The sequence below is a fragment of the Neopsephotus bourkii genome, unplaced genomic scaffold, assembly GCF_033783945.1.
Source record: "Neopsephotus bourkii isolate Nb327-2 ecotype Australia unplaced genomic scaffold, CSIRO-AGI_Nbou_v1 NB_1016, whole genome shotgun sequence".
Classification (NCBI taxonomy): Eukaryota; Metazoa; Chordata; class Aves; order Psittaciformes; family Psittacidae; genus Neopsephotus; species Neopsephotus bourkii.
Window position 1 is genome coordinate 959,982 of NW_026901505.1, and position 27,923 is coordinate 987,904.

Here is a 27,923-nt window from a genome sequence, read left to right on the forward strand (position 1 = left end):
CTGTCCCTCAGCTCTATTTAGCAGGATAATTTTACCTGACACTCTGGTGAAGTGGCCCAAGCCATGTCTCAAGCTGCTCCTCTAGAACACCAAGCTTTTCCTCACCACTCTGGCAGTGCAGAGCAGAGTCATGATGTATGTGCAGACAGTGTTTGTGCACTTTCCCACTGCAGCTCTCCAAGTCTTGTACACAAAAACCAAGTTACTCAGCCACAGTTTCACCCCCAAAATTGGAGATAATTTATTAAATCTTATCACTGACTGAAAAAGTCACTATGTCTCTTAATAATAAGTTAATGTTCTTAACAGAAAACCCCCAAGCCATATACTGCATTTGCTCAGACTTAATACATTTACTTTAACAGTATGGTATTCAATAGGTTCCCCTTCACAGAAGGGAGTTTTCAACCACACCACAAGCCTCTGACTCTTCCCCACTGCTCACTCAGGCAAAATAAACTCCCTGGATGGCAACTTCAGCAGTCCAGCTTTTCGTTTCTCTTCTGTGTGGGTCACAGCACCCATCCACCCACCTTCACCTTCATCAACAGCAAAAGGGAGAGGGCAGCAAAAAACACATGTAACTTTACAGCTGCAGCCCACAGTGTTCTCCAGCCATGCTGCAGAGGCAGAGGTCTCAGCCTGACTCTTCTCAAGGAGCTGATAAAGCAACCTGGGCAGCAAGAGGCTGCTCTAACCCCCACAGCACTGTATGGACAGGGGCAGGAACAATGTGACACCTAATAGATCACTAAGACTGTGCGGATGCAGCTCTGCTAGTATTTCCCCTGAGGGTGGAAGACAGAACCCTGCTTGCCCCTGCTCACACTGCATTCATCCTTCCTCCTTGGCTCCACAGACATGTTTTGTGATCCTGCTCTAAGGGCATGACAACAGAAAGGCAAGTCCTTGAACAGAATGAAACTGCTGAAGAAAACTGTCCAGGACAGCAGCACAGAAATTGAGTGTCCTCCTTTCCACAGCCACCTCCTCACATCATGCTCATACTGCCCACCAACGAGCTGGGCTCCCCTGGGGCTCACCCAGTTAATTCTGACTTTAACATACAGAACACTTCCCACTGACTGTATGTTTCAGCTTCTACACTATTAGGTGCTTACTGAAAGGACAAACAATTCTAGCAACTTTCTGCAGCTGGAGCACTCACAACCCTGGACCCAGGACTGCTGCCCAGATACAGCCAGTTAAGGCTGCATGGCTCCTCCTCAACTAAAAACTCCTTGCAACCAATGCATATGAGACCTCTGCAAGATTTCCAAGCAGGAGTCTTGTGTCCTAAATTAATCTGTTTAGACCATTTTGGAGGAAATCTTTGCTCTCTGCCACTCATGCTGCTCCCACACCCCAAACCTGCCACCAATATGCACAAAGAAGTCAGGAAGCAAGATTCAGAATTAAAATCCCTGTGTGCTTGATACTCCCGGCTCCCAGGAAGGCCTCTGCCCTCTCCACTTGCCTGCTGCAGGAAGGGTGATGTTTTGCACAGTGGGTCCATCACACACCTCAGGAGGCAGCTGCAGCCTTCGTCAAGGGGGTGATGAACCCATGCTCACAGCAGCTATGATGACACTATGGAAGCACACAGCTCTTTGGTCATTAACAGCAGTCAAAGCCACCAGCATCACATCTCCAACCTGTAAAAGTAAACCCAAGCCAGACAGCTTGCAGAAGCTGGCCAAGCCCACCCATCTCTAAGACCAGAGGCAGGCTGGTTTGTTACTCAGCAACCTCTATCATCCTCCTGCTTCCCCTCCTCATCCTCTTCTGTTTCTGTTTTAATCTGGGCCACCCCGAGCCGGTACAGAGCATCGCGAATCACCACCTCCCCAGGCTGGCAGCTCTGCACGATCTCCTGGATCTGCCGATTGACAATTTCCCTGCTGGTGAGGAAGTCCATGAGGCGGTTGTAGAGGTAATAGTGTGTGGCATTCTCAAAGGTGATGGGCTTTTGGCGGACATTGCTGGTTTTGCTGTCGTTGATAGCAGCGATGATGGCACTGTATGGCTCCAGTTCCCGGCACAGGGACATGCAGTGGTGCTGAGCCGTTGGGTCTCGGGAGCTGTTCTGCTCCAAACCCGTGTGAACAATTCGGCGTGCTGCTGACTTGGTGATTGGGTGCTGCACAGAGTGCTCAGCCACAGTCATGTCCACACTGTAGTGCTGGTCCAGCAGTTCAGGGCAGGACACGTACTGCAAGAGAGACATGCACCGGGTAGAACAAAAAGCAATTTCCCCCCAGCTGAGAAGAGCAAGACAAGACCAGCACTTGGTGGAACTCCAACCAGCACTATGACTGAGGGCAGAGGGAGGGCCAATTGATTCAGGCTTCCACTAAACACTGTAAAGGTGGTCCTGTATGCACCCCCCCTCACTCATATGCCCTTAGAGATAACCCCAACGCATTAGCAACCCTCTTCTTCTCCCATTTTTCAAGCAACAGCAGTAGTTTGAGAGAAGTGAGTTGTTGTGTCAAAGTGACATACTCAGAATTTCAGGATTTGAACTGCTCTTCCTATTAAGAAGCATGAACTTAATGTAACACCCCAACCGACAGATAACACTTTCCACTGTGCTCAGAAGCTGTGAGCTTGGCCAAATTATCTTGAGGCACAACACATGTTACACATACCTTTTTAAAGTTACTTAAATCTCACTTCAAACTTTTCCATATGGGATTAGCACAGCAGAGTGCAAAGCGAACATAACTAACCGTTGGAGGATCCATGGGGTCAGAGAAGCAGCCCTGGTTCTTCCCCCACATCTGGGCAGTCAGGCCAGAACAGCAGACATCTGCACACAGTGCCACTGAAGACGCTGTATCAACAACATACACTGGAGGCCAGTGACGTGAGGAAACCAACAAGTCCACGTGATCCCGGGCATTTTCTCCTCTTACTATGTACTTGGAGCCACACACAACCTGGAAAGAAGGATTAACACCAAACAACACACTAAAACTGAAAACTTATGGGAAAAATATAGTCTTAAATTATGAAGCTTCCTTTCAGGTATTCCAGAAAATACAGTAACTAGCCAGTTACTGTCTCTAAATATATTCTGTTTCCTCCTCATACACATTCAACTTTATCTTGTTCAAGAAGAGGTAATTTTCAGCTACACATCAGGAGCAACATCAAAACCAGGCTTCAGATCACTAGCTGATACTAAAATCCCTCCAGGAATGGTCATATTCTGAGCCCCAAGGCAGTGTGTTTCATTCCAGAGGCTCAGAGGCACCTACTCCATTGCTTTTATTTAATGAGGGAGTTCCACACTGAATATAGCAAGGCAAGAAAAAACATTGCAACTCCAGCCCTCCTTACCTGATGTGGACACACTTTGTAGATTTTCCCTCCTGTGTGATTACCAGAGCCTCGTGCACTACTTGTTCCATTCTGTACAAACTCATAGAGAGCCAGGAGGGAGTAGCAGAGCTGGTCCTAGAAAAGACAGGCCCCAGAAAAAGTCTGGATGTGGTTAAAATTAATGGACTCCTGCAGGGGTAGAAGCCTGCAGGCAAGGTCTCCCAAATCCTGATCTGCACTTCATCCAGTAACTTCCTAGTCCCACACTCAGCACTGTGAGGATGACAAGCACTTGCATGATGCTGAGCCTGTGACAAGGTAATTACAGGCTTCCTTTCTTCTAGCCCACAAAGGTTCAATTTATTTCACCATGTGTAAATTATCCTATAATGTGTAGGCACTCACTTCTACCCCACCCCTGCCCTCAGTGCAGTCAGATGAGAAGTTAATTAACTAGGATGGCAAGTGTGAATGAGGGAAAGAGTGAAGAACAGCTCCACTCCTGTGGAGTATGTGGGCAAACAAGCCATTACCTTTGTATCTGAAGGCTCCCAGGGGATGCTGCACTGTGTCAGAAAGCTCTGCAGCTCTTCTTCACTGTAAGAGCTTAACAGCTCAAGCCTGAGGATTTCTTCCTGAAGGAGCCTCACCAAGGCACTCCCATTACCTGCAAAGGCAGGAAACAAGTCTCAGCATTCATTCTCAGGAAGGAAAGTCACCCAAATAATGTATTCCAAAGACTACAGAAGCAGAGACTGCACAACCAACTGTCAGCAAGAGAAACCCATGAATAGCTCAAAGCATGTCACAGCCCACACTTCTCTCGAACCCTCCGTTAATGAGGTCACCAGACTGAGCTCAGCAGAGCTGCAGACTCCAGGAGCACTTCTCTATCCTGTCGTTTGTAATCTTTAAATTACTGCTGGACTGACATGAGGATAAACAAGTGACTGGAGAGTGCAGAGAAATGTGACTGCAGCCTTCAGACTGAGCAGCTCCATGCTTGCCCTTCACATCTCCCTGGTTCTTCCTCTGGAGCTCCATTTCCAGGAAAGCCCATGTAACTCTTTTGCAGCATTAAAACAGCTGCAGCCCTATCTGCAAAGCCAACTCATACACTTGTCAAGGTTGCAAAGCCAGCTTTCCTTCTTATACCTAATGCCTAAACTGTTAAAGGAACTGGGTGCTAACTAAATTCAGCTCTCATACATCTGAGCTTACTCCTCTCATGTTACTTGCCATCAATGACCTGCATATACTGAATATCGACAACATTGATCAGGACTAGCACACCCACCTCCTAGACTCTTTAAGGTCTATAAAAACCTATTCACCCTTTACTGAAATCATGATATTGAGCTGCACTGCCTGCAGCTGTCACAGTCCAAGTATCAGTCTAACAGGAAACAAACACTGACTGGCATTCAAGTTGTGCATGCATCCCTCTGCAATCAGACTGTATATCATTTGGGGTGCAGCCTCAGACGCATCAGAGCACATCAGTGTATTCGAGCTTTGGCCTGCCCAGGAAAGCTTAAGCTTACTTACCCCAGCATGCTTGCCTTCTCTCAGCAGACATAATTGCAATCGTCAGTTCTCAACTCTAAAGATCACCAGAAGTCACCACCACCACATAAAGCACTCCCTTAATAAGCACAACCTCAGCAGTTACCTGGCACTGGCTGTGCATCCAGGTTCTTGTCCTTTTCAGTATTGATCACCACCGCTCCTCTCATCAGTGGAGGGAAGAAAGGAGCAACAATAGAAGCATCAAACTTTGTGATGGGGATGCTAGAAGGAAAAGCCACCTGCTCAATCACCTCTGTCTCCATTGTGGACCAGAAGTCTTCTACATTCACTTCACTTGATGACAGGAATTCTGGCCAAGTAAACTAGAAAGAGCAAGAAATACACTAGTCAAATACAAATAGCCTTAGCTCAACTGACAGTTTTGAGTGAGACAGCCTCACTCAAGGTACAAGGACTCCCCAGAAGAGGTCTCAAGCCAAATACAACATGATGGCTTCAGACTGCTAGAGTTCCCCACCATCACTTTTCCTTGGGTGAGAGTCAAAACCATTTATTTGACATCAAAGGCAGACATGCTGCATAAGACAAGTGGGGCTTTTCTCCCCATTAGAGAGGACAACACCTCAAGGAAACTGCTGTTGGAGAAAAAACAGAACGCTTTCACGTCACAAGTGAAGGCCAAGTTCAGCAGCCTTCATCCAAGGTTCCTAACTCTGCAAGGCTACTGGACAAAAGCTGTGGTCCAGAGGCAGAGGATCTCGTTTTCCCCAAACCATACACCAATGCCTCCAAGAGGAAGCACAGGCATCACCACTCCAGCCACATCCTCTTACTAGGCATCAGCAAAAAACTGCTCACAAATGTATAATGTAATTATTGTGCATCAGAAAGACCAGAGTCAGCAAAAATCATTACGATCTGCTTTGAACACAAACAGGATCTGAAGGTTGTGAGAAGCCCACCTCTATGTTTTTCAGTGCCAGGACATTTTCCACATTCCTCTGGGCTATTTCCACCTTGGGGGTTATGCCACAGATTCCACAGATCATATCATTGTAATCCCGGACTGTCAGGCATTCAAAGGCCCAGTAGCCATTGCACAGCAGTTCCTGGAGCTGAGCCTGCTCATCAGGGCTCAGAGTTTTTTCTGAAAAGAGAACATGCACTATTAGAGCTTTCACTTCCTACAGTCAGTGGAGAGGTGCTAGAACTCTCCTATGCAGAGTTAAAAACAAAGCTGCTCTCCAGAGAGCTATTACGAAGAACTGGTCATCAAGATGTTGCCTGGTTTAGGAAATGATTTAACAGAAACATACCACACCAAAATTTGCCTTTTTGCAACCTAACAATCATCAGGAGGTCAGTTTGGTTTGTTACAATAAGAAAAAAAAAAGAAACCCAAGAAGGAAAACCCACCAGTTTGCTCCTGAACAGAGTCAAGGATATTGCCAACAGCCACTCTGGGATCCTCTCCAAGTTTAATGTGGTTTCGGATTGCAAACAGAAGATCCAAGCTCACTAACAACTTGTTACCCACATTGAAAAGGCCTGCAGTTAAAACACAAAACACTTATTGTCCATAGCGTTCCACATCTTCCTCACAAAGAAATATATTCCTTCTGATATGTAACATACAAATATGGTTCAGAGGATAACGGGATCATGTGGACAGTGCTTCTGGGACTGTTCCCTGTGCAGGTTAGCTCATCTCAGACTTCATGCATTTACATTTAAAAAGCTACAAGGAACAGCAGCCAATCCATCTCCTCAGCTCCACACTGCATTGCAGGAGGCCCACACTGACTGCCACTCGAGCCTCACCAGCCAACACTGAGAAACAGCTCCCTGCAGAGATGTTTTTGACTCATCTCAGGGGTTGTCTTGCAGAACACATTTACCACTCACACAGCAAAGCAAGGCACAGTCTTCCTCAAAGCATTCATACGTGCTTTCCCTCAGAAATACAGATTTACTTGCACAAGAATAGTGCAAGTCAAAAATAATTCACTGGGAAAGGGAAAACGCTTTTTTGTAAGTTGGTACGCTGACATTTTTCCTACCTGTGTAAATATCACTGAAGCTATGGAGAGCCAAACACTGCAGGTTCAAGCACACTTTGACCTGAGCTGTAACCACCTGTAATCTATTAGCTGTCAGCAGCCAGCACTCCTGAGGACCAGCAAGGGAGCTGTAACAGACAAAAGGCAACTGAAAGTCAAGCCAAAAGGGGTTTTAGTCCAGTCCTGCAGTAACTTTGGATGGTCTAGAGGCGAGGAGTTCATTAGTAAGTCAGTCTAAGGCAGTTCACATCATTTCACACCAGAAAAAGAAATAACTACATTAAAATGATCCCCCTGGCAGAGTCATGTCACTGCTCACCACTCACATTCCTTTAACAGCACTAAAACATCTCTCCAGCTCCATACATCAGGCACATAGTATTGGAGAGTTGGAGAAAATCTACATCCCCACCTGCCCTGGAAGAAGTGTCAGCCCTATTGCTGTGGTACAAGTGGTGGTTAGTAACACATTCTCCCTGCTCTGTCCCCGCACAGAGATTGAGAAAGGCTGCTCCTCTGCAGTACAGCTGCTGAGGAGGAAGTTCAGATAGAAAAATGCCAGTTTTGCCCTAATGCCAGAAATACAGCTGAGAAACTAAGAATCAAAGTGAAAGCTAGCTCCCTCCCACTGGCAGGGGTTTAATTAGAGGCTACACAGACACATATGAGAGTCCCACTGCAAAGCAGCCCAGCATGGAGGCAAGGATTTACAAAGCACAGGTTAAGTCGTCATGAGGCGAGGGACAAGGGGCAGGATAGCACTGTTCTGCAAAAATTACTGAGTATAAAACGTACCTCTACTGGAAAAAAAATCTCAGTTAGTACTAACCTGACCAAAGGGGAAACACACAACTGGTTATTAAGAAAATCTTTTTCATTGAAGAAAGAAACACAACAGTAAAATACCCAACATTTTGCTGCGGGAAACATTTCAGCTCATGCTTTTGACAACAAAAGGATGTTTGGCAAACTCGGTAAGGAGATATCCTACAGGATTTCACAGAAACCTACTTAAGGTAATCCAGCCTACATACCGGTAGCTTCTGAAAGTATTTCAGGTTTCAATTTGGATATCTGTTCAAAAAAGGATTCCCTCAAGCCCATGCTAAGCCATGAAAAGAATGAAAACAACGTAAGCAAAAAGATCACACAGGAAATATTCAGATCAGGAAGAGAGAGAAAAGGGAAATCACATAATGCATATCCCACAAGTTTGCATCTGTCAGGCTCAAAACATCAGAGTGTAAAACAAAAAAGGGATGACTAATGAAAAGACTTTGTTTCAAGATAGAAAAAAAATAGATCTAGACTTAGCAGTCACTTTTGATCAAGCTCTCCCATTGTATAGAAATGGCAACTACAACAAACTACACTGCACAGGAGAAACAGTTTATCCCTAAACCCTTTCCACACACATCTAGCTTAGTGCCACTTATATCCACTTCAGTACCAGGGCTACAGCAAATACTATTTCAGGCACGCTTTAACAGAGTATCAGCACGAGGTTGAAAGAGTCACAAGTCTAAAACAGAATCTTACTTCTGTCCCCCTTTGAACAATGGGCTGTTACAGAGGAGGCACTGCGCAGATGGAGACTCATAGTAGTTTGACCAGGAGGTCTGCTCTATGGTGACTGTCTCCTCACTCACGTTGGACAGGATGAGCCGTGAGCTGTTGAGTTCCTGGATGAGCGTGAAGACCTCTGCCAGCTCCGATTCATTCTCTGGGATCTGCATTACCTTGCGCAGCAACTGCAAGGTGGACTGACGCTGGATCTCTTTCTGGGAGGGGGTTAAGGGTTCACTGGTGTTCAGCACATCAGACTGACCTGGACTCACCTCCTAAAAAGCAAGCGAAACATGTTCAACTAGGCAGGCATGGGATGAAACGTTAAGAAGCTCAAAGTCAAAAAAGGTAGGAGAAACACAGTAATCTCTTCACCCAGCAGACCTGACTTAATTACAGAGCTCTGTCTTTCAGGAGCTCCTATAATACTGCTAAGACCATCAGATTTGTCATTAAACTGGAGCATTTGGACTGAGGATCAAGAGGGTGAGGACAACCGTGTGAAAGGAACGTTAAAACACATCTAGAACCAGAAAATAAGAAAACAAACTAAATGAGGAAGAGAGGAGGCACATGCCTCTCAAAATGCAAGCTGAGCTAAGGGCACTGCTGTTCCTGACACAGCTGCTTACACTTGAGTTTCACACAGGCCATTTCAGTTTATTTTCTTCAAAAACATTACATAGTTATGTTCTTCAAAATAAAAAAGTGGAAGAGTCATATTACCACAGAGACTGAAATGTAGCCTGTCTATGTGCTGAGTGGGCATTTCAGCTAAGAACAGGACACCTCCTTTTTCTCCTCTTTTTTATAAAGCAATTCTGTATGAGAAAAGCCAACCTCTGAAACTTTGAATGCAAAAGCTCCCCAAACAAACCAACCCCAGAATTTATGATTTACATACATGTAGAATAGCAGACAGATGAAAACCACCTTTCTATAACAAGAAACAAATAGTACACCCTGAAATAAATTTAGGCTGGAAGTAAAGCTGCACTACAAGCCCTTAAAAATAGGAAGCTCTAATAGAAGATGTACTAACTTAACTGACATCAGCCACAAACTGGTCACTAACGGAGCATACTTGGGAGTTTCTTGATGAAGTAGAAGTTCAGCAAAGCTGACACAACAAATGTGACTTTAGGGGTAATTTCCCCAGCACATACTGACACGTTATAAGCATTTTTAAGCTATGGAGACATCCAGTGGTAGAACTGAGTGCTCTCAGGCTCATTCTCAGCCTGAAAAACCAATACTGAAGGAGTTGGACAGTAACATCAGGAGTGTTTTCAACAGGACATTATTGTTACAAAAGCTTACAATAATGAAAAAAAAAACCAGTAAGATGTTCCCATGGGCACTAGCAAACTAAGGTACTTTCCTGCCCACCCCACAGCAGCCTTTTGAGAATACAAGTTATTCTGAACCTTACCAGGGATTTTGCTGTTTTCTCAGCTCTGTCTTTGGCAAGATTGTATCCACAGCTTGGACAGATGCGTGGCTTGTGCCTGTTTGTATACACATAACTACAAGAGGGGTTCTTGCATTTCCCTCTGCCACGTGACGTTGCTAATCCCAAATCCTGAATGACACAAAAAAAGCATTTACTGAACTTGACTTTTAGCCATCTTAGACTTTTAACAGTTGGACTTGAAGATCTCAAAGGTCCTTTCCAACTCAAATATTTTTGTGATTCTATGCCAACAAGATGCTATAAAAGTCTGCTTGAATATCATGCTTTTCCCCCACTTTACGATGCCCCTTTTAAAGGTCTAACAGGCCCTGTCACTTTGCACAGAATACTTTTAACTGGCATTCAAACACTTTACAGCCAGTTCCAGAGACCATAAACACTCGCACATTGAATTCATTCAGAAAACACTGATCTTCCCTGCTGAACTCAAGGAGGGGTGGGGATTACACCAGGACATGAAGGAAAATCTAGTACTTAATAAGACTGAACAGTATGCAGTCACCCTGGATTAGGTCAACAGATGATAAAGTACAGACTGTCTCACATTAAATAGCAGAGACATTTCTGCAAGTCAGTAAAGGAAAGTCACAGAACAGCCTATCCCAGAGATGACATTCCCTGCAGCACAAGTCAGACCATCTGAAAAATGCTCACCAAAGTTACAGTGCAGCTGTACTTGTAGGAAGGGAATATGTCTGGTTTGACCTCCACTACTTCAACCTGAGATGCCCTGCTGGTCAAAGCACTGTGGGGCTAGAGATTGAAAGCAGAAAAAAACCAAACACCCATCAGATACCTACTTCTGAATACATACATCCTGTAAGCAATACCTATTAGCATTTTTCACTTCACAGTAAGTCAGTTGATGTCCATTTAATATCAGAGGACTACAACACACTGTTTTGCATACTAAGGCATTACAATTCACACAGAAGTATTCCAGCATCTTGGCATACTCTCTCACATTTCACAGGTGAAAGACTCTACACTCAGTATTGCATGTCAAATTATCAAAGCAGTAGCAGATCCTCAAAACATCTTCTGGAAGTAACTGGGAGTTTCTCAATGCAGTCAACAGAAGGAGTATCCAACAGCATTTCTCAGTTCACTTCTATATGCAGCCATCTCACATTCATGCTGCTTTTGAGCTGTATCATAAAAGCTGTCAGTCATAGATCTTATCATAAGACTGCTACGTTTTTATATTCTATTTCTCATCACTCAAGTTATATCATCTGTAAAAGAAAACCAACAAAACACACAGAAACAAACAGCAAAATAATATGCATTTGAAGAATAAACTATAGGTACCTTTCGCTCCTCGGCACTGGGTAGCTGCAGAATTGACTGGCCCAATTGTTTCAGTGTACTGGGCTTCAAGCCTGATGTTCTCACAGGAGAATGCTTGTCTTGAAAGAGAAAAGGGATGCAGCAGGTTAGATATGAGAAAACAGGACCTGTTTCATTCAATATCTTTGCTAAATGCCATCATAGTCATGTGAGATTTTTTCCTCTGAACTTGGAATGACCCAAGCAGGTGTCTCATGGCCCATTTACTGCACACTCAGAGAGCGCTTTTCTCTAGCATAGGTCACTATCTCCCTTCAGACCTGTCTTATTATGTGAGAGAGAGCACTTCAATGTGGTGAAGACAGACAACTGCTCCCAAAGCATTCCAGAGAATACAGCTCTTACCAGCATTCCCAAAAGCCTGTCTGTTGCTCGACTGTTCAGTGCTGGCTTCTCTCCCCACACTGGCTGGTGCAGGCAGAATGGCTCGCATGGGTCTTGCTGCAGCCAGCAAGGAGGGCTTCGGTCTTGGTTTACTCTTCACTTCTTGTCCTTTGTGTGTAGGATTTGGAGCATCAATTCTGAAAAAGGAGACCAGAACTGGTAAAAAATTCCATCAATTCCCCCTCAACCTCAATTTTCTTCTCTTTCTTGAGCTGTCCTTTATTAGCACAATAATCACAGCTATTGTGAAAGGAGAAGCAGCACCAAGGATATATCTGCCCTGTGACCACAGTTTGTCACTTAAGAAATATTAGCCCTGATAAACAAAATCACAAAGGAACAATCCAGAACTAGCACAAAACAGACCACAAACAGAACAGGTCTTACAGGAAGCACTGCCAACCGCTTTCAATTTCTTGGGTTAGTCCCATCAGCACACAAAATACATCATATGTTCCCATAACATGGAAAACTGACTCACCCCACTGGCTTTTTTGCAGAGACATTTGGACTTGTCACCTCAGAAGATAGTGGCATCCCCATCCCTACACTATCTTTCTCTGCCTGCTCTGTGGAAGACTCTCCTTGCTGTTGACTCTCTTGACTCAGCACCATTCCAGCAGCACTCAGTCCGTCTTCAGCAAGCACGTTGTTTGCAAGAACATGAGCCTCAGAGACGATCACTTCCTCCCACTCCAGCTCCTGCATTTGCTCTCCAACAGGCACAGCATTCAGCAGCTGGCTGACAGCTTCAGAGCTTTCCAGGGCAGACTTGGAGGTACTTTCACTCACAGCTGCTGGCTCTGTGAATACTGACTGTTGACCTCTTTTAGCTGCTGGAGTTTTAAGAGAGGTGCCTGAATTTGGCTCAGATTTGCTTTTTGGTTGCTTTTCCTGGAAATAAAGAGATACTTTTATTTCAGAGCTCTACACTTGAACAGATAAGTTCATTTCACATATGCCAGTTTGCCATGGCTTATTTAATGCTGGATCCATAAAACCAACAGAATCCTAAGTATTTAAGCAGCAAGTTGTACAAGAGCAGAAAGACATCATCTCCTACGAAAGCAAGTCCCTGTTAACATTTTACCTAGCCTCCTGGCCCTCCATGTATTATTTTTAGACACTGTTTATTGTGAAGTACCAGTCTTTCTTAAACTCCCTCAAATACCATCATTAGCACCAACATCACAGACTCACCCACCACCCTCTGTAACAAGGGCCCACCTCCTACGCTCCCCTTTCAAAGCTTCAGTTCTGATGCTGTCTGTCCTTTCACAAGATTGACAAACCAGAGGGAGACAGAGAACTCCTATCTCCCTATCTTTTGATATGTGCATTCAGAAAACCATATATTTGAGCAAGTCATGAAACAAGAATTACTCTAGGAAGGTTTTCTGGCTTTAAGAAAAATGTTGCCTTCAAGGCTAAGGCTACAGAACCCATGTACTGGGGCCAAGAAAGGTTTAATGTAACACTGAATCGGTATGCAAAGACATCAGAAATAGAACCAAGAGCTTCTGGCATGATAAACACATTAATTCTAAGCTCTCTACAGAGTTCATACTCAGAAGGATAACCCAGGTGCTTAAAAACAGACACAGAATCAATCTTAGAATGGTTTGTTTGGAGGGGACCTTAAAGATCATCTAGTTCCAACACCTTCCACTAGACCAGGTTACCCAAAGCCCCAGTCCAATCTGCCCTTGACATCTTATAACCTATGCCCTTTCCTAAGGAACAGAATGGTATGTACATATTTAGTTTCAGTTCTACTGATGTTATTGCCAGTTAAAAAATCTGCTGGTGCATGTTTTTCCCAGGCACGATACCATAGGAAAAAGTTGAACTGTTTATGCAAATGTGTACCCAGAAGAGTAAAATGAAACTGAAAGCAGGAAAACTCCTCGAAAAGTTTTCAGCTCTAATCAATGCATGATTTAATAGGAGTAGGCATGCCATATTTAGTCAGAAACACATTTTTGCCGTTAGTCATCTACTTCAGCAGGTTTACAGAACAAAAGCTAAGACACCATCATCACTATTCATGCCCTACCACGCAGGAACTCCAGCCATCAGATCAGACACTACAGAGTTTGTAAGCTGCCTACAGAAGTTCTTGCCCCTAAATGTTTAATGGATCTGGAAATGAAACAAGGAAGCTTCAGAACAAATCCATAAAAAGTCACCAAATGTCAATGCAAAATGTCACACTGACTATCCTTGAACTTGTGCTTGAGTAGCCTTGTTTCAGACAGAGACTTAAGGAAGAACATACATCTATTCAGAGCTGGCCAGGTACCATGACATTGCCAAAGTTTCTGGAGCAAGTGGTTTTTGCTATATACAACTAGTAAAGATGCCAACAACTTGGGCAGAGTAGGTACCACGTGGAGGAAGACTTTTCCACTCAAACTTCACAACTCCACCAACACCCGGTGATTTACTTCCAGCCAAAGGTCAGAACATCATGAATGATTAGATGCGTGGCCATGAGTCAACAATACCCAAAGGCACTTCAGCTTCCACTAGATCAACTTTATTAGCTGGCTCCCAAAGGATCATATACCTACTACAGTTGAGAACTGTTCCTCCCTTCTGTTGAAAACAATATTGAAAGACCACAGAAAACCTCAGTTTGTAGGAGAATTTCAAATGTAGAGAAATTACCAAAAAAAAAAAAAAAAATGGCTTAACCAAGTTCCTGAGCTTAGCTAGGGCTGCAGCAGGAAGAACACGCAATGTCTTCCAGTGACAAGACCTACGGAACACAAGGACACGGATTGCTTCTGGCATTATCTGACTTTCTGCGCTAGATCTATACATCTAGAAATACCAGACATTCACAAAGACAGCACTTTCTGTCTAAAAGCCAGGGAAGGATAGGCAAAGTTACCTTTGGGATCCATTTTCCTCCCAGGAAATTCCCACATAATGGGCATTTTGGTGGCTTATGCCTGGTGACATAAGTGAAGGAACATCCAGGATTGGTGCAATTTCCATGTCCCCTTCGAGTGTAGGTGGTTGTCTGAAACGAGAGTTGTCAAGAATTTCTCTACAGAGCTGAAAAAACCACAGAGCTGAGGTCATCGCTCCCTTTTTCCTCATAAGCACTTTACAAAGTGTTATTCAGCAAATCACCAGCACTCCACTATTATTCCTTTCACTGATCAACCACCACACAGCTGGATCAGAGTGAGTCAGCACCATAACTACTCTGAGTGTAAACACTCAGTCTGTACAAGTTTTCACTGCTACCAGAATTAAGTTCAAATTGCAGAGCAGAGATGAGCAATGCGTATAACCTACTATAAGGATTCTTAACCTTGCATTTACAGTGATGTAACAGTTCTGAGTAGATCATAGTAAGAGAGTAAGAAAATGATTCGAACAGCAGTCCACATGATGCGATTAATAGACTCATGTCAATGGAGCAACAAGACATGAAGCCAAGCACTCATGATGTAGAGGCAGTTTTCATTGGTGATTTACTGTTGAATGCAGTGGTCAAGCACCTCCCTGGTGCTTTAGTGTAACTTGCTGTGAACTACTGTAACACCAGCAGCAGCACCAGGCACTGTTTATAAAGACAACTAAAGCAGAACCTGTCACCCTTGCCAGGACAACTGCATCAACACATTTCAGCTTCTGTCAGCACAACACTTGATGTTCTGAACTCAACACTCCCAAGGCAGTTGCTGTGCCGTAGGTCCCTAACTAGGTATGGGGTTTCTTGAGAAATGCAAGTGCTCCTGTCAAAGAAATGAGACAATTTAAGCTTCTCAGGAACTAACACCTGAGGTATTTGTGGTCTCCCCAAGACACCTGGAAGAATATGATGGTATGTGCCACTATAAATATCTGCAGTTTTTCACCAGCTGGAAGTATAGAGGGCCTGGAAAACAGGATCTGAGGCTAGCTTATACAACCCAAGGAGCTCAGTGCTGACTGTACAATGAACTCCCTACAATGACTACAGAAACACAGGTGGCTGCAGTGTTAGACTGAAGAGAAATAATGGCATTCTTCCTAATACAACAGGCCACAAAACCTTTTACGTAAGTTCTCAAAACCTTATGTGACTGCTCCTCTCCTCTCACATGGCCAAAGCAACAGCCACCCACGAGACTGGAGAGCTCAGGTTTTCCTGTCAAGAGTAGATTCTTGCCCTTAAAGGGATGGACATCGGCATTTTAGGAAGACAAATACACATCCAAAGTGGAGGACACAGACCCTGGAAAGGGCAACACAAAGTACTATTGTCCAGACATGTTGTGATAGCATTAGCTACTGTTTCCAAGAGCTCCTTGAGAAAGAAGGCAGCAGAAAGAGGCCCTATAAGACACTTCAGAATTCAGAGACCCCCATTAGCACACACAATGCGTAAAACCAGGGACAAGATATAAAGTGACACAATGTCTCCAAATTGGACCATGATCAAACCCTTCCTACTCTAGTTACAACAAACCTATAGTGACATATCCATACCTTAAAATACCACACAAGACTCTGAATCTTACCAATTTAATGGATGCTGGGTTCTCCACAACAGAATGAGCTGGCAAAGGTAACATAATGAACTGTGTAGCTGGTGTGGAGGAGCTGCTCTCTTCAGTATCCTGAAATGAAGTCAAAGGGAAAATAAATCCAGAAAACAAGAGACATGGTGATCTGTGTCCCACCCTCTCATGAACAGTACCATTGAACATGTGTCTTAAGGACTGATGAGAACAGAAAGCAGAAAATAGGAGGATCATTTCAAAAGCAATGGCCTTAGCAGGTTCACTCTGGAAATTACTAAACTCTTCACAGATTGAAACTGGAATCAGCAAATCCAATTCTTACCAAAATAAAGGTTTCTATAACCTATCCCTAAAACCTCAACTTAAAATTACTCCCTTCTACCTCTCTGCAACCAAAAAACAGCTATCAGGAGCAGAGGTAACATTTTCTCCTCCCTAAAAATCTGTTAAAAAAAATAAATCTGTTCAACTGTAGAACCCACCCCAAGTATTTTTATAAGAAAAAATTAAAAAACCTCAAGCAGTCATCTGAAGACAGACATTATATCAGCACATGTCAGACACAATCTGCAAGCAGAGACTCTAATCACAGAGTCACAAAAGGTCTTGTCTCCTTCGCCACTGAGCGTAAGCCTCTTGCAGCTACCAAAAATCTTAAGTAAAATCTGTTAAGCAGCATTTGGAGCATTTCAGGTGAGAGTCTGGCAGGATTCTGATTCTTGCTATTAAAACTTACCCTCCCAGTCACCACGGTCACCACAGACACACCATCTGACACCTGAGGACGGGCCACAGCAATGTTCCCATTGGACATGTCTGTGGAGTTGTTAACTAGAGTCTCCTCAATAACTACCCGAGCTGTCTGATATGGTTGCCCTTCTATTTCCAGAGAAGCCTCATCCAAGAGGATATCTCCAACCACTTTCTCCGTCACAGGCCCAACATAATGAGAGAGAACTTCTGATGCAACTGCTTCCTCCAGAGCATCTGGCTGGGTGAAGGAAGCAGTGTCTTCTGCCAGTCCTTCGATGGCGATACACTGCTGAGAAATGCCTGCATGGCTTGAGTCCACAGAAAGGATGTTCTGCACAGCATCACGGGGGACACTGGTGATGTTTGTGGAAGCTCTTAAGCCTTCGGACGCTGCCTGACCCTGTGTGACACACAGTTCCAGAGACTGCCTGCTCTTCTCTTCGTGAAGAGTGGTTTTGGGAATAATGATATAGTCTGAGCGAGGAAGAATCTTACGGAAACCTGGAATGTCTGGAACTACTGCAGCTAGAGTGGACACCTTGGAATTCTGTTGGCAAAAACAGAGTATAGAATAAATAAATAAGAGAAAGGAAAGAGAGTCAGGTCTCAATCTGCTATTTTAGAGCCTGAAGTTTAAATCGTTTCCTGAAGTAGATTGCTGAGAATTTCCCCCATGACAGAGCTGGCAGAATCCCTCTCAGCCCTGGTCTTACCATCCACTTTACCATCAGTCACCCTGATGACACAACACAAAAATAACTATCCCCATCAGCAGATATAAGACATATCTGTCATGAATTTAAAGACATTATCCCTTACTGAACAGAAAGCAAAAGCAAGACACAGGGGCCTCACACACTGCTTCTTTACAGGCTGTCCTAAGCAGAAATACAAACTGGAATCTGCAGTTAAATGATCCTTCAACACACAGCACTGTGTGAGCAGTTAAGTGCCTCTCTTTATGCAGCAAAGAGCTGCCAGGAAGCAGACTTACCGGGTCCAATCCCTCTTTCTCTAACTTGGCTTTCTCCAAGTAATAGCTTTTTTCAGCCACACTGAGCAACCTCCAGCTCTCACTGATCTTTTTGTTGATTTCAGATTGAGGGAGGTGGGGGAGCTCTTGCTGTACTTTCAAGTAAATATCATAATAGTAGAGGAGGTAAGCAGATCTGAAATTAAATCAGACACAATGGTAAGGGCATTCAACATAAATTCTTCTGGTAAAAGAAATCTACAACTTTTATATTTGTCTCAAGGTCAAATGGCAAGTATGTTACATTCAGTTATACTTGTAAATGTGGTTTTTAACCAAATGAAAACTAATATTCTGGGGAAAATCTCTTAAGTAGGGACAAGGAGGCTAAGGCAAATATTCCGGGGTAGACAAACTCTTGATCAATTAATGGTAGCACCTCTAAAGACAATAATATCAGAGTAGGCTCAGATTGTCAAACTAATGTTTTCTACATGATGTGTTACACTATGAAGTGTCCCAAGCATACTGCAAAGTTCATTCTCACCAGAAACTGCTCCCACAGAACACAGGATCTGAATGAAGACACAAGGAACTCACCTAGGCTTTTTGGCTTTTTCTCCATGATCACCAGTGCTTTTGTATTTCTTCTTCTTCTTAGATGGCACTGGTGATGATGCATAAGTGTAAGTGCCCTCTATTTCCTCCATTACGACAGTTACTTCAGTGCCATCATACGGAGCCTCCATTGCTAAAAACATGTATTTTACGTTATGCACTTGCCAAGTTACACCAAATTTCTCAGAACAACGACCACTCTTGATCATCTTTGTAAACTGCCAGCACCAATGGCCTGTGAGTTTGGCTGTTATCAACTAAGGTTAGTACGCGTTAGCTATTATCAGTTTTTAGAAGAAAACACTTTTATTACTACAACCTCAATCCCGTCTGTTCAGTGCAGGCACACTGCATCTGTACTCCAAAGCTGCAGTTCCCCAGGAACCTCACAGTCGAGTATGACAATCCAGAAGGAGCCTCACGCCCAGGAAGCAGGTACAAGGTACCACGGCCATGCTCCCAAAAAGTAAGGCCAGAGCCTGAATAAACACAGAAGCCTCTCAAGCCACCAGATCTCTAAGGCTCCTGGCTTCACACCGATGATGGCCACAGCCTCAGAGGCTCTGGGAGGCAGAGAAGACACGATAAGCCCCAGGAGGTAAAGGGCAAAGCTACCCGGGCTCAGGCGCAGCCCACGCCTGACCCGACCTCGGCCTCACGCAGTCACTAATCCTGGGCAAGCCCATTAAAGCCAGGTCCTGTCTCCCGCACAGCGCCCGCAGAGCACTGGCGAACTTTCCCCCCAAGCGCCCCCCGAGAAAAAGCCCCATCGCCTCGGCCACTCACCGGGCAGCACCGGGGACGCGCGGTGTGGGACAGGCAGCGAGCTGTGGTCACATCCCAGCCGGGGCGCAGCGGCGCAGGGGAGGCAGCGCCGGAGCTACGGGCCAGCCGCATGGAGAGGAGCGCTCAGATGGGCTGTGCGGGGCGGGCCACACCGGCATACTGCGCCGGCGGCAGGCCTGGCCCGGCCCGGAGCACTGGGGCAGCACCGGCACCACCACCGGAAGTGCAGGCGGCAACATCCGGGTCGCTGCGTGACGGTTGGAGAGGGCGGGGCCAAGCCGGGGGGAGGGCGGGGCTGGAGCAGCGTCCCCTTGTGTTGTGGCGGGAAGGAGCGTGAGGCGCGGAAGGGGTGGGGAGTGGGTGGTGCGCGCGCGCGCTCTGGCCGTTTCCCGCCAGTTGTGACGGCGGCGCGGGAGTGTTGGAACGCAGTTAGCCAAGGGCTGTGTCTGGTGGACGGGGAAGTGGAGCCGCGTGCTGGCGTTCTCCAGTGGTGCTGGCCAGGCTTCTGGTATGGCTTACCACAGCCTGTCTACCTGATGGTCTCAGAGCAGCGGGTACAGGCCTGTCCCTTCCCCTCGTGAGGGAGGAGGTGAAGCTCTGCTCCTTTGGCAGTGCAGTCAGCCCTGCTTCCCGTTCCTGGTGATGAGGCAGATGAAGTGGCAGCATGAGGTTCCGATCTGAGAAAGCTCAGTGCCACTTCGTTAAGGTGGTGGGTGTTCCACGGACTGCTGGGTATACATACAGCGCCATGCCACCACAGCGGAACGGGAGCCAACAGATGCTTCTGCCAGGAAATGGCAGCCACTTCAAGTATTTTTTGGGGTCACTGTGTCCCAGCATTTCTTAATCAGCATTTCTCATTAGTTTGGGGGAATAGAAGTTCCCAAACACAACAAAGTCATTCTTTCCTCTGTTTCCATGAACACTAAAATACAGTGTTTTGCTCTCCAGGGAACAAATAGCTTCTTAGGGCTCTCCACTCATAACCCTCTTCCTTTGCACCTTTTGGAGAGCGGGATGTTGCACAGTGCTTGCTTTAGCATGTTTTTCAAACTGCACATTGTGGTGTTTATTCATGCCTATTTCTGTGTTTTACATCATGCCTTCTAACTTTAGAGAAATAACAAACCACATCTATCTCGTGCCTTCTTGGATCTCAGAGAAGCACAAGAAGGGCTCCTCTTGTCTAGTAAACCATTAATAAATGCCACAGAGCAGCGATACGACAGCCAGTATGAAATCTGCAACCAGTTATTCTGAAGTTCTACAGGCATTTATGTGTCCTGCTAGTGTTTATGTGCAATAATTGGTGGCAAACTGTTCTGCATCAAACACTGCGTGGCTTCACACAGCCCTGTGCTTTTCCAAACCTCCGTACTTTTATTCAAACTGATACATTAGAATACTGTTGGAATTATTACCTAGCCAAACATATATATTAAAAAAAAAAAAAAAAAACAAAAGAAAAAGGTTTTGCAGGACTCATGAACAATGGAAAAGATCATTTAAGAGAAAAAATCTTGAAGGACAGTGGCTGTGCTTCCATTGTTGTTCATGGAGGAGTTTCTAATGGCATGCAGGCTGTCAATGGTGTTAGGAAGTCAAACACCTGAATTTGGCATCTTGACTCTTCCATGGATCTTTATGTCAGAAGTATGACATCAACAGCATGTACATTAATATGCTGTAGTTAGTATTTATTAACAATTTATTATTAATTAGTGATATCTATTGTAAGCCCAATGGACTTTACAAAGGAGTACCAGCTGTGTCAGGAAGGGGAAGGCACGCTTCCCCCTGGACACTTTATGCATCATTACCTCAAGAAATGAAAGGTGATGATGGAGATAGATTGCACAGGGATCTCCCTCTTCGTTTCCCTGATAAAGTACAAAGGCCACTTTGAGGGAGTTCAGAAGGCAGCGAGGCATGCTGAACTAAGAGCAGGTATCAGCCTTTACTTTTGAAGAGTCACTTCAGAGTCTGCTTAAACAGATGAGAAATCGTAGCAGATTATTATTAGCTTCATCCATCTCGAGCCCCCTCATCTGCAAAGCTTTCCAAGGCTGAATCCCTTCTCCTATTCACTCAACACACAGTTGTCAGGCTGTAATGTGTGGCTGAGGCGTCTTTTCTCAGTGCAATTTGACATCATCTCTGTGTCAGCCCCTCAAACACCACCAGCTTCCAAGAAGCTTTCATGACACCAGCCCTTGAAACAAAAGCTGTGTGAGATTGAGACAGCGTGGAAGCGAGGAGGGAAACACTGCCAGGAACTTTGGGGGGTGATCTTCATGGTGGAGGGGTTAAAACCCCATGGGACCTGTGCTGAGTCTCATCTGCAGTGAAGGAGGTGTGCAGGGAAATTTAAGAGCACTCTGGTAGACCAGCTGCAATCACCAGGAGCAGTTTTCATTTGTCCTAAGTCATTTTAAACTACTAGGACACTACACTGGTGACCATAGGGTCGCACTTTCCTTTGAGAGTACAACCACACTGAACTAGCTCCTCCGTAGCCCTGCACACATCTGCTACAGCTCCCGTCTCACCCTGCCGTCCACAGTCTTTGTGCTGATAGGAACTGCAGCAGTGTGATGGAGCAGCCGTCAGAGGGCTGGAGACAGGGAAGGAGCGTCTGTCTGTCTGTGGAAGGGTAAAGGAGCCCCTCAAATGTTGCAGTAAAGATGTTACTATTTATACAATGGCACCAGCGGAAAAGCAAAAAGGGATTTGTATTTCTGATGAATTCCGGCATGTTTGGGAGCTGTTTGCAAGAACAAACACGAGGGATCTCAGAAATGTTAACATTTACAGTGTTCCTAATTATATACACAGGTGTCTGGGGAGTTGGGGGTTACAAAGCAACAATACTTTGTCTCTTCAAGGTGTCTGTATTGAACAGGCACAGCACAAAATAACCAAGCAAGAAAAGGAACCAGAAGTTCTATATTTCATTTTGGTAGCAAAAGGTAACCTCCTGTTTTATCCAAAAAAGCAGTCATCAAACTGATGGAGTTACTGTACCAACCTCTCATGAAATCCTCCAGGATCATAACGATTTCAATTGCTCTGCAAGGCTGCTATAGCCACAGTTAGCACACAGGGGAAAAAATGCCCCCCTGTGAGGGTGCTGAGGCGCTGGCACAGGGTGCCCAGAGAAGCTGTGGCTGCCCCATCCCTGGCAGTGCTCAAGGCCAGGTTGGACACAGGGGCTTGGAGCAAGCTGCTCCAGTGGAAGGGGTCCCTGCCCGTGGCAGGGGTTGGAGCTGGAGGAGCTTTAAGGTCCCTTCAACCCAAACCAGGCTGGGGTTGTGATGTGTTAGGTGATGAAAATGATGACAGGCAGGAGAAGAGGCACCGTTAAACTGCAGAGGGATCCTGAGGGAGAGGAGAAACCCAGTGATGCATTGGTGCAAAGTAATGAGCAGCACAGAAGAGGCGAAGCAAGCGTTCCCATTGCTTCTTTATTGCCAATAAAGGAAAGGAGATAGCTTTTGAAATTGAAAATTCTCATTTCACTGAGCTTCGGAAAGTGCAATTGAAGCGAAGCTGTGCAAGGCTCACCGGGAGGAGCACACCCAGCCCTGCGGGCACTCGATCACAGGCAGCGCCGCGGCTGGTGGGATGGGCAGAGGGAGATAGGGGCAGCCATGAGCGGAGATCATGAGGGGACAGGAGGGGCAGCCGTGAGCGAAGATGATGATGGGAGATGAGGGGTGGCCATGAGAGAAGATCATGAGGGAACAGGAGGGTCTGCTATGGGGGGAGATCATGAAGGGAGAGGAGGGGCTGCCATGAGGGAAGATCATGAGGGGAGAGGAGGGGTGGCCATGAGGGAAGATCATGAGGGGTGGCCATGAGGGAAGATCATGAGGGGAGAGGAGGGGTTGCCATGAGGGAAGATCATGAGGGGAGAGGAGGGGTGGCCATGAGGGGTGGCCATGAGGGAAGATCATGAGGGGAGAGGGGGGATTGCCATGAGGGAAGATCATGAGGGGAGGGGGCCATGAGGGAAGATCATGAGGGAGAGGAGGGGTGCCATGAGGGAAGATCATGAGGGGAGGGGGGGCATGAGGAAGATCATGAGGGGAGAGGAGGGGTGGCCATGAGGGAAGATCATGAGGGGAGAGGAGGGGTGGCCATGAGGAACATCATGATGGGAGAGGAGGGGTGGCCATGAGGGAAGATCATGACGGGAGAGGAGTGGCGGCCATCAGGGAAGATCATGAGGGGAGAGGAGTAGCAGCCATGAGAGTAGAACATGAGCGGAGAGGAGGGGTGGCCATGAGGAACATCATGACGGGAGAGGAGTGGCGGCCATGAGGGAAGATCATGAGGGGGGAGGAGTAGCAGCCATGAGAGTAGAACATGAGAAGACAGGAAGGGCATCCATGAGGTGCGGCCATAATGGAAGATGAGGGGCAGCCATGAGGAAAGATCATGAGGGGACAGGAGGGGCGGCCATGAGGTGCAGCCATGAGGGGAGAGGAGTGGTGGCCATGAGGAATGACCATGAGGGGAGAGGAGGGGTGGCCATAAGGGGCAACCATGAGGGAAGATCATGAGGGGAGAGTAGGGGCAACCATGGGGGAAGATCATGAGGGCATAGGAGTGGTGGCCATGAGGGAAGATCACGAAGGCAGAGGAAGTGCGTCCATGAGGCGTGTTAATGAGAGAAGATGAGGGGTGGCCATGAGGGAAGATCATGAAGGGAGAGGAGGGGCAGCCATGAGGGAAGATCATGAGGGGAGAGAAGGGGCAGCCATGAGGGGAGATCATGAGGGGAGAGGAGTAGCGGCCATGAGGTGAGATCATAAGAAGACAGGAAGGGCAGCCATGAAGGGAGCTCATGAGGGGAGATGAGGTGTAGCCGTGATTGAAGATTATGAGGGGAGAGGAAGGGCAGCCATGAGGGGAGATCATGAGGGGGGAGGAGGGGTGTCCATTAAGGCAGATCATGAGCGGAGAGGAGGGGCAGCCATGAGGGGCGGCCATGAGTGGAGATCATGAGGAGAAATGAGTGGTGGCCATGAGAGAAGATCATGAGTGGAGAGGAGGGTCGGCCATGAGGGAAGATCATGAGGGGAGAGGAGGGGCAGCCATGAGGGAAGATGATGAAGTGAGAGGAGGGGGGAGGCGGCCATGAGAGGAGGGAAGATCATGAGGGAAGACAAAGGGCGGCCATGAACTGGATCCATACAAGCATCTATTCCTATTGTTGAACCGCTCCTTTCAGCACAGTGCCCATAGCCACAGCTCTCACCAGAAGAGCAGGACTTGATGGTGGCCATGGACTTAATTCCTTCTCAGAAATGCAAGAAAGGTTGACAGAAGTTACAGCCACACTTTCCACTGCAGTGTGGACATACAGTAAAAGGCAGCACAGTAACAGCAGTGAAATCAGTAGCAAACCATTTCCACTCCTGGCACAGCACAACAGGTTGCCTGCAATAAGGGGTAAAGCTTGACTGGGTGGGAGACAGCAGAGCCTTTTTGGATCTGAGCTGAGACTGCAAAAAGAGCTCCCTCAGGACCTGGGAGCCATGATCAACTCCACTCATTTCTGGTCCAGAGCACTGAGGTTGCTTTTTAAATCTTCCCTTGTGCAACATAAGTAAATACATTATTTTTTAAGAGATACCCAGCAGAACATGATACTCTTTGCACTCATTTCTTCCCCTGGAGATAGAATGGGGAAATGAACAACAGGAGGGACGTGAAACCAGTAGCAGTATATTGGAAAAAGCTCAGATACTGGTACAGTTTGTCTGGGATATACTGAGTAGATGCAAATCCATCCGGTCTTGCTCATTCTCCTGCTCTGCTGTGCATATGATAGCATGGAAAGTCTGGTTTGCTCTCTGATGTCACTTTTTAGGGTATGTAGGGATGCTGATGGTGTGTGCCATTGCTGGACCTTCAGTGGCATGGCTAGGAAAGAAAGGACAGGTTAGATAGGGCTTGGAGCAACCTCTAGTGGAAGGTGTCCTTGCCCATGGCGGGGGGTTGGAATTGGATGAGCTTTAAGGTCCCTTTAACCCAAACCATTCTGTGATTCTATGAAATCCTCCAGCTACCCGTTCATCGGTAGTTGATGGATTACACCACACTGGCACTCTGTGACAAGTACTGAAGTGCCACTTGGCAAGGAGGCAGTTTTCCTGAATGCAAAAAGGAGCTCCTACTGTCAAATACAAAAGGTGCAATCCTGCTCTCTGTGATGTTAATCTGGTTTCAAACAGAGCAACTGAGTGGAGAATCGAGTCCCCTAAATTCATGTTTTTACAGTGACATTCAGAATAACTGCATCTCCTGGTGTTTGGTACAGGATAATACCATTACTGAGTGCAATACAGCTAATCTCACCTCCACTCTTTCCACTGAAGGGGAGAACATCAAAGCTTTACATCTGGATCTCCTACCTGGTATCTGTCTGCTGTTTCTCTCCTCTCCCTTCCCTGATTTTAGTCTGGTTTGAGCTGCAATACTTGCCTTATCACATTCAGCAGTCATCTGTTGATTACAAGAATTAAAACAAGTAGGAGCTGTAGCTCGGCTGGCACAACAGAGCACTTCTAAATGTCTGCAAGTCTCTGGCAAGCAGAACTCAGTGCCAGGATCTCTTTTCATATTATATCTCAGAGTGCGTTGGCATCTTCATCACTCAAGAGGGTCCCTGAACAGACCCTTAGCAGCACAGTTCACATGGAGAGACACAGTCAAGCTGTCTCCACAATTCCAAGCTCCAGTGTCTTACAGAGGTTTTCTGGACAGTAAAGTAGGATGACATCCAGGAATGAAGTCAGATCCCCGTGCTTCCTTCTAACAAGTGTTGGCTTGTTTATACAATCCCCTCTGATAATATACCACTGGCAAGTCCCAGCCAAAATAACTTTTGTCACACTGTAGGGCCTGTATCTATTTGCTAATGCCAAAGGCATGTATCTCATATTTATTAGTACAACCACATTGGAACAGAAGGAATGAGCTTTCTATAGCATTGTGCTAACCATGAAACTCAGGAAGTCCTGGCTATTATCAAAAAGCCCACAAACATCCAAGAGACGGTTTATTAAGACAGCAGGTTGACCTAACCTACTGCCTATAGTACAGTACAGATGAGAATTTTCAGATCAAAACAGACTGATAGAAGAGTGCAGATCCTTGCAGCTCTGGATTAAAAACACCAAATCTGCACTCAATTACCACCACTGCAAGAACAAGGATATATTAAATTCTGTTTAGGATCCTCTTTTTTAAATTGCTTTCATAAGTTGCCCGTCATCTGAATGCATAACTGAAGAATTTTTGCCAAAGAACCGGCATTCTGGTTTTTGAGTGGGCCCAGTCAAAGGTGGGCATGTGAGGAAGGAGATTTTTCATTTATTTCTCCTAAGATAGTGCAGGATACCAGAAATACCACAAATACATAGGGGCACGACTAGACCTAATGAGAAATCTTTAACAAAGGGGAAATATATGCTGAGAAACAGAAAGCAGCTTCCCAGAGTAGGATCCATTCATCTATGGAATGGCCCTGCAAGGAATCAGGGGGAACCCAGGACTTAAAACAGAACTTGAAAAGACAAAACAGTAACAAGTGCACTGGAGGGAACAAGGAGATCGTGCCCCAGATCTTCCATTTGATAGGACTCCTGTGCAGCTGGTGCCTGCCTGTTAGTGCTTGTTAGTGAAAAGTCTCAACCAGACCTCAGACTTGAGGTTTGTCTTTAATAGTGGAGAAGTAGGTTAAAAATTCCAGGGGGGGGCCACACACAAGAGCCTCTAAGGAATAAAACCAGAAGGGGCTGCTAACACGCACATAACAACTGACATCTTTTGGGGTGTCCTCTGGTGAAGGGTAACTTTTAAGATACGGTTCCCTAGAAAGCAATTGCCTTCATGTCCCATGTCTCCAAAATTAATGAAGTGGCAAGGGGGTAGAAAGCCCCATTGAATTTTTAAACCACTTGATGGATTTCAACAGAAGTTGACAGAGAGGTCAAGGTCTCCATGATGTTGTATTTGAAAAGTTTTGTGCAAGAGCACAGCAGGTAGAGACTGCCACTTGTGTGAGCTGACATGTTATTAGACACAAGAGAGACAGGCAGCAGGCATAAGGCTGTTAGGAAACCTGGCTTTCCTCGTTCTGTGGCTCACTGATCTACTTGCAAATATATTTGCTATGAGTTGCAACTCATACTTCCACAAGGAGCAGTTCAGTCACCTCCCAGGATAGATTGCATCCTCTGGGGAAAATGTGCCACTTTGAGACCCTTGAAAAAAAAGAGTCACAGGGAGTCTGAGGGAAGTGTTTTATTAATAAATGGCTCCACTAATAATTGATGCAATGCGGGCCACTGATTAGTGAAGACATTACCTGACCATCAAAGCCATGACAGGTTGCTTTCTAGCTTCCTAATCTAGCTGTGGTAGACGTTCCACCTCAGGAGGTCACCTAAATGTAATTTTTGCCTTGCTGATTGCTCAGGTAGACACACAACACTGTAAATTTGCTTTGCAGTCGGGGTGCCTCACCCTCCTCTTCAGGCTGTTCGCTGATGCTGCAGCCCAGAGCA

At 45.8% G+C, this 27,923-nt stretch overlaps 1 protein-coding gene across 2 annotated transcripts; it reads right to left on the reverse strand.

The window, feature by feature from the left end:
• Positions 1–211: 211 nt before the first annotated feature.
• HMGXB3 (HMG-box containing 3) lies at positions 212–19,485 on the reverse strand. Of its 2 annotated transcripts, XM_061360092.1 has the most exons (20): positions 19,345–19,485; positions 18,541–18,691; positions 17,962–18,136; positions 16,951–17,514; positions 16,212–16,310; positions 14,588–14,719; positions 12,173–12,585; positions 11,653–11,828; positions 11,269–11,366; positions 10,612–10,710; positions 9,916–10,065; positions 8,457–8,758; positions 6,918–7,045; positions 6,274–6,405; positions 5,820–6,004; positions 5,000–5,219; positions 3,861–3,994; positions 3,346–3,462; positions 2,733–2,942; positions 212–2,212 (listed from the first exon to the last, which is right to left on the reverse strand). In XM_061360092.1, exons 2-20 carry the CDS (start codon positions 18,687–18,689, stop codon positions 1,742–1,744), a joined length of 3,954 nt encoding a protein of 1,317 aa, XP_061216076.1. In that variant the 5' UTR covers positions 18,690–18,691; positions 19,345–19,485; the 3' UTR covers positions 212–1,741. The 2 variants fall into 2 exon arrangements, with proteins under 2 accessions (XP_061216076.1, XP_061216074.1); XM_061360090.1 differs by lacking the exon at positions 19,345–19,485 and having other exon boundaries at positions 18,541–18,808.
• Between the last annotated feature and the right edge of the window lie 8,438 nt (positions 19,486–27,923).

Coding starts and splice junctions, on each gene's coding strand:
- HMGXB3 (XM_061360090.1), bottom strand. CDS start 18,767: ATGATCAAGAGTGGTCGTTGTTCTGAGAAATTTGGTGTAACTTGGCAA. Junction 16,311..16,950: donor TGACCGTGGTGACTGGGAGG/GTAAGTTTTAAT, acceptor ACTTCATTTCAG/GATACTGAAGAGAGCAGCTC. Junction 12,586..14,587: donor GAGGAAAATGGATCCCAAAG/GTAACTTTGCCT, acceptor CTTTATTTCCAG/GAAAAGCAACCAAAAAGCAA.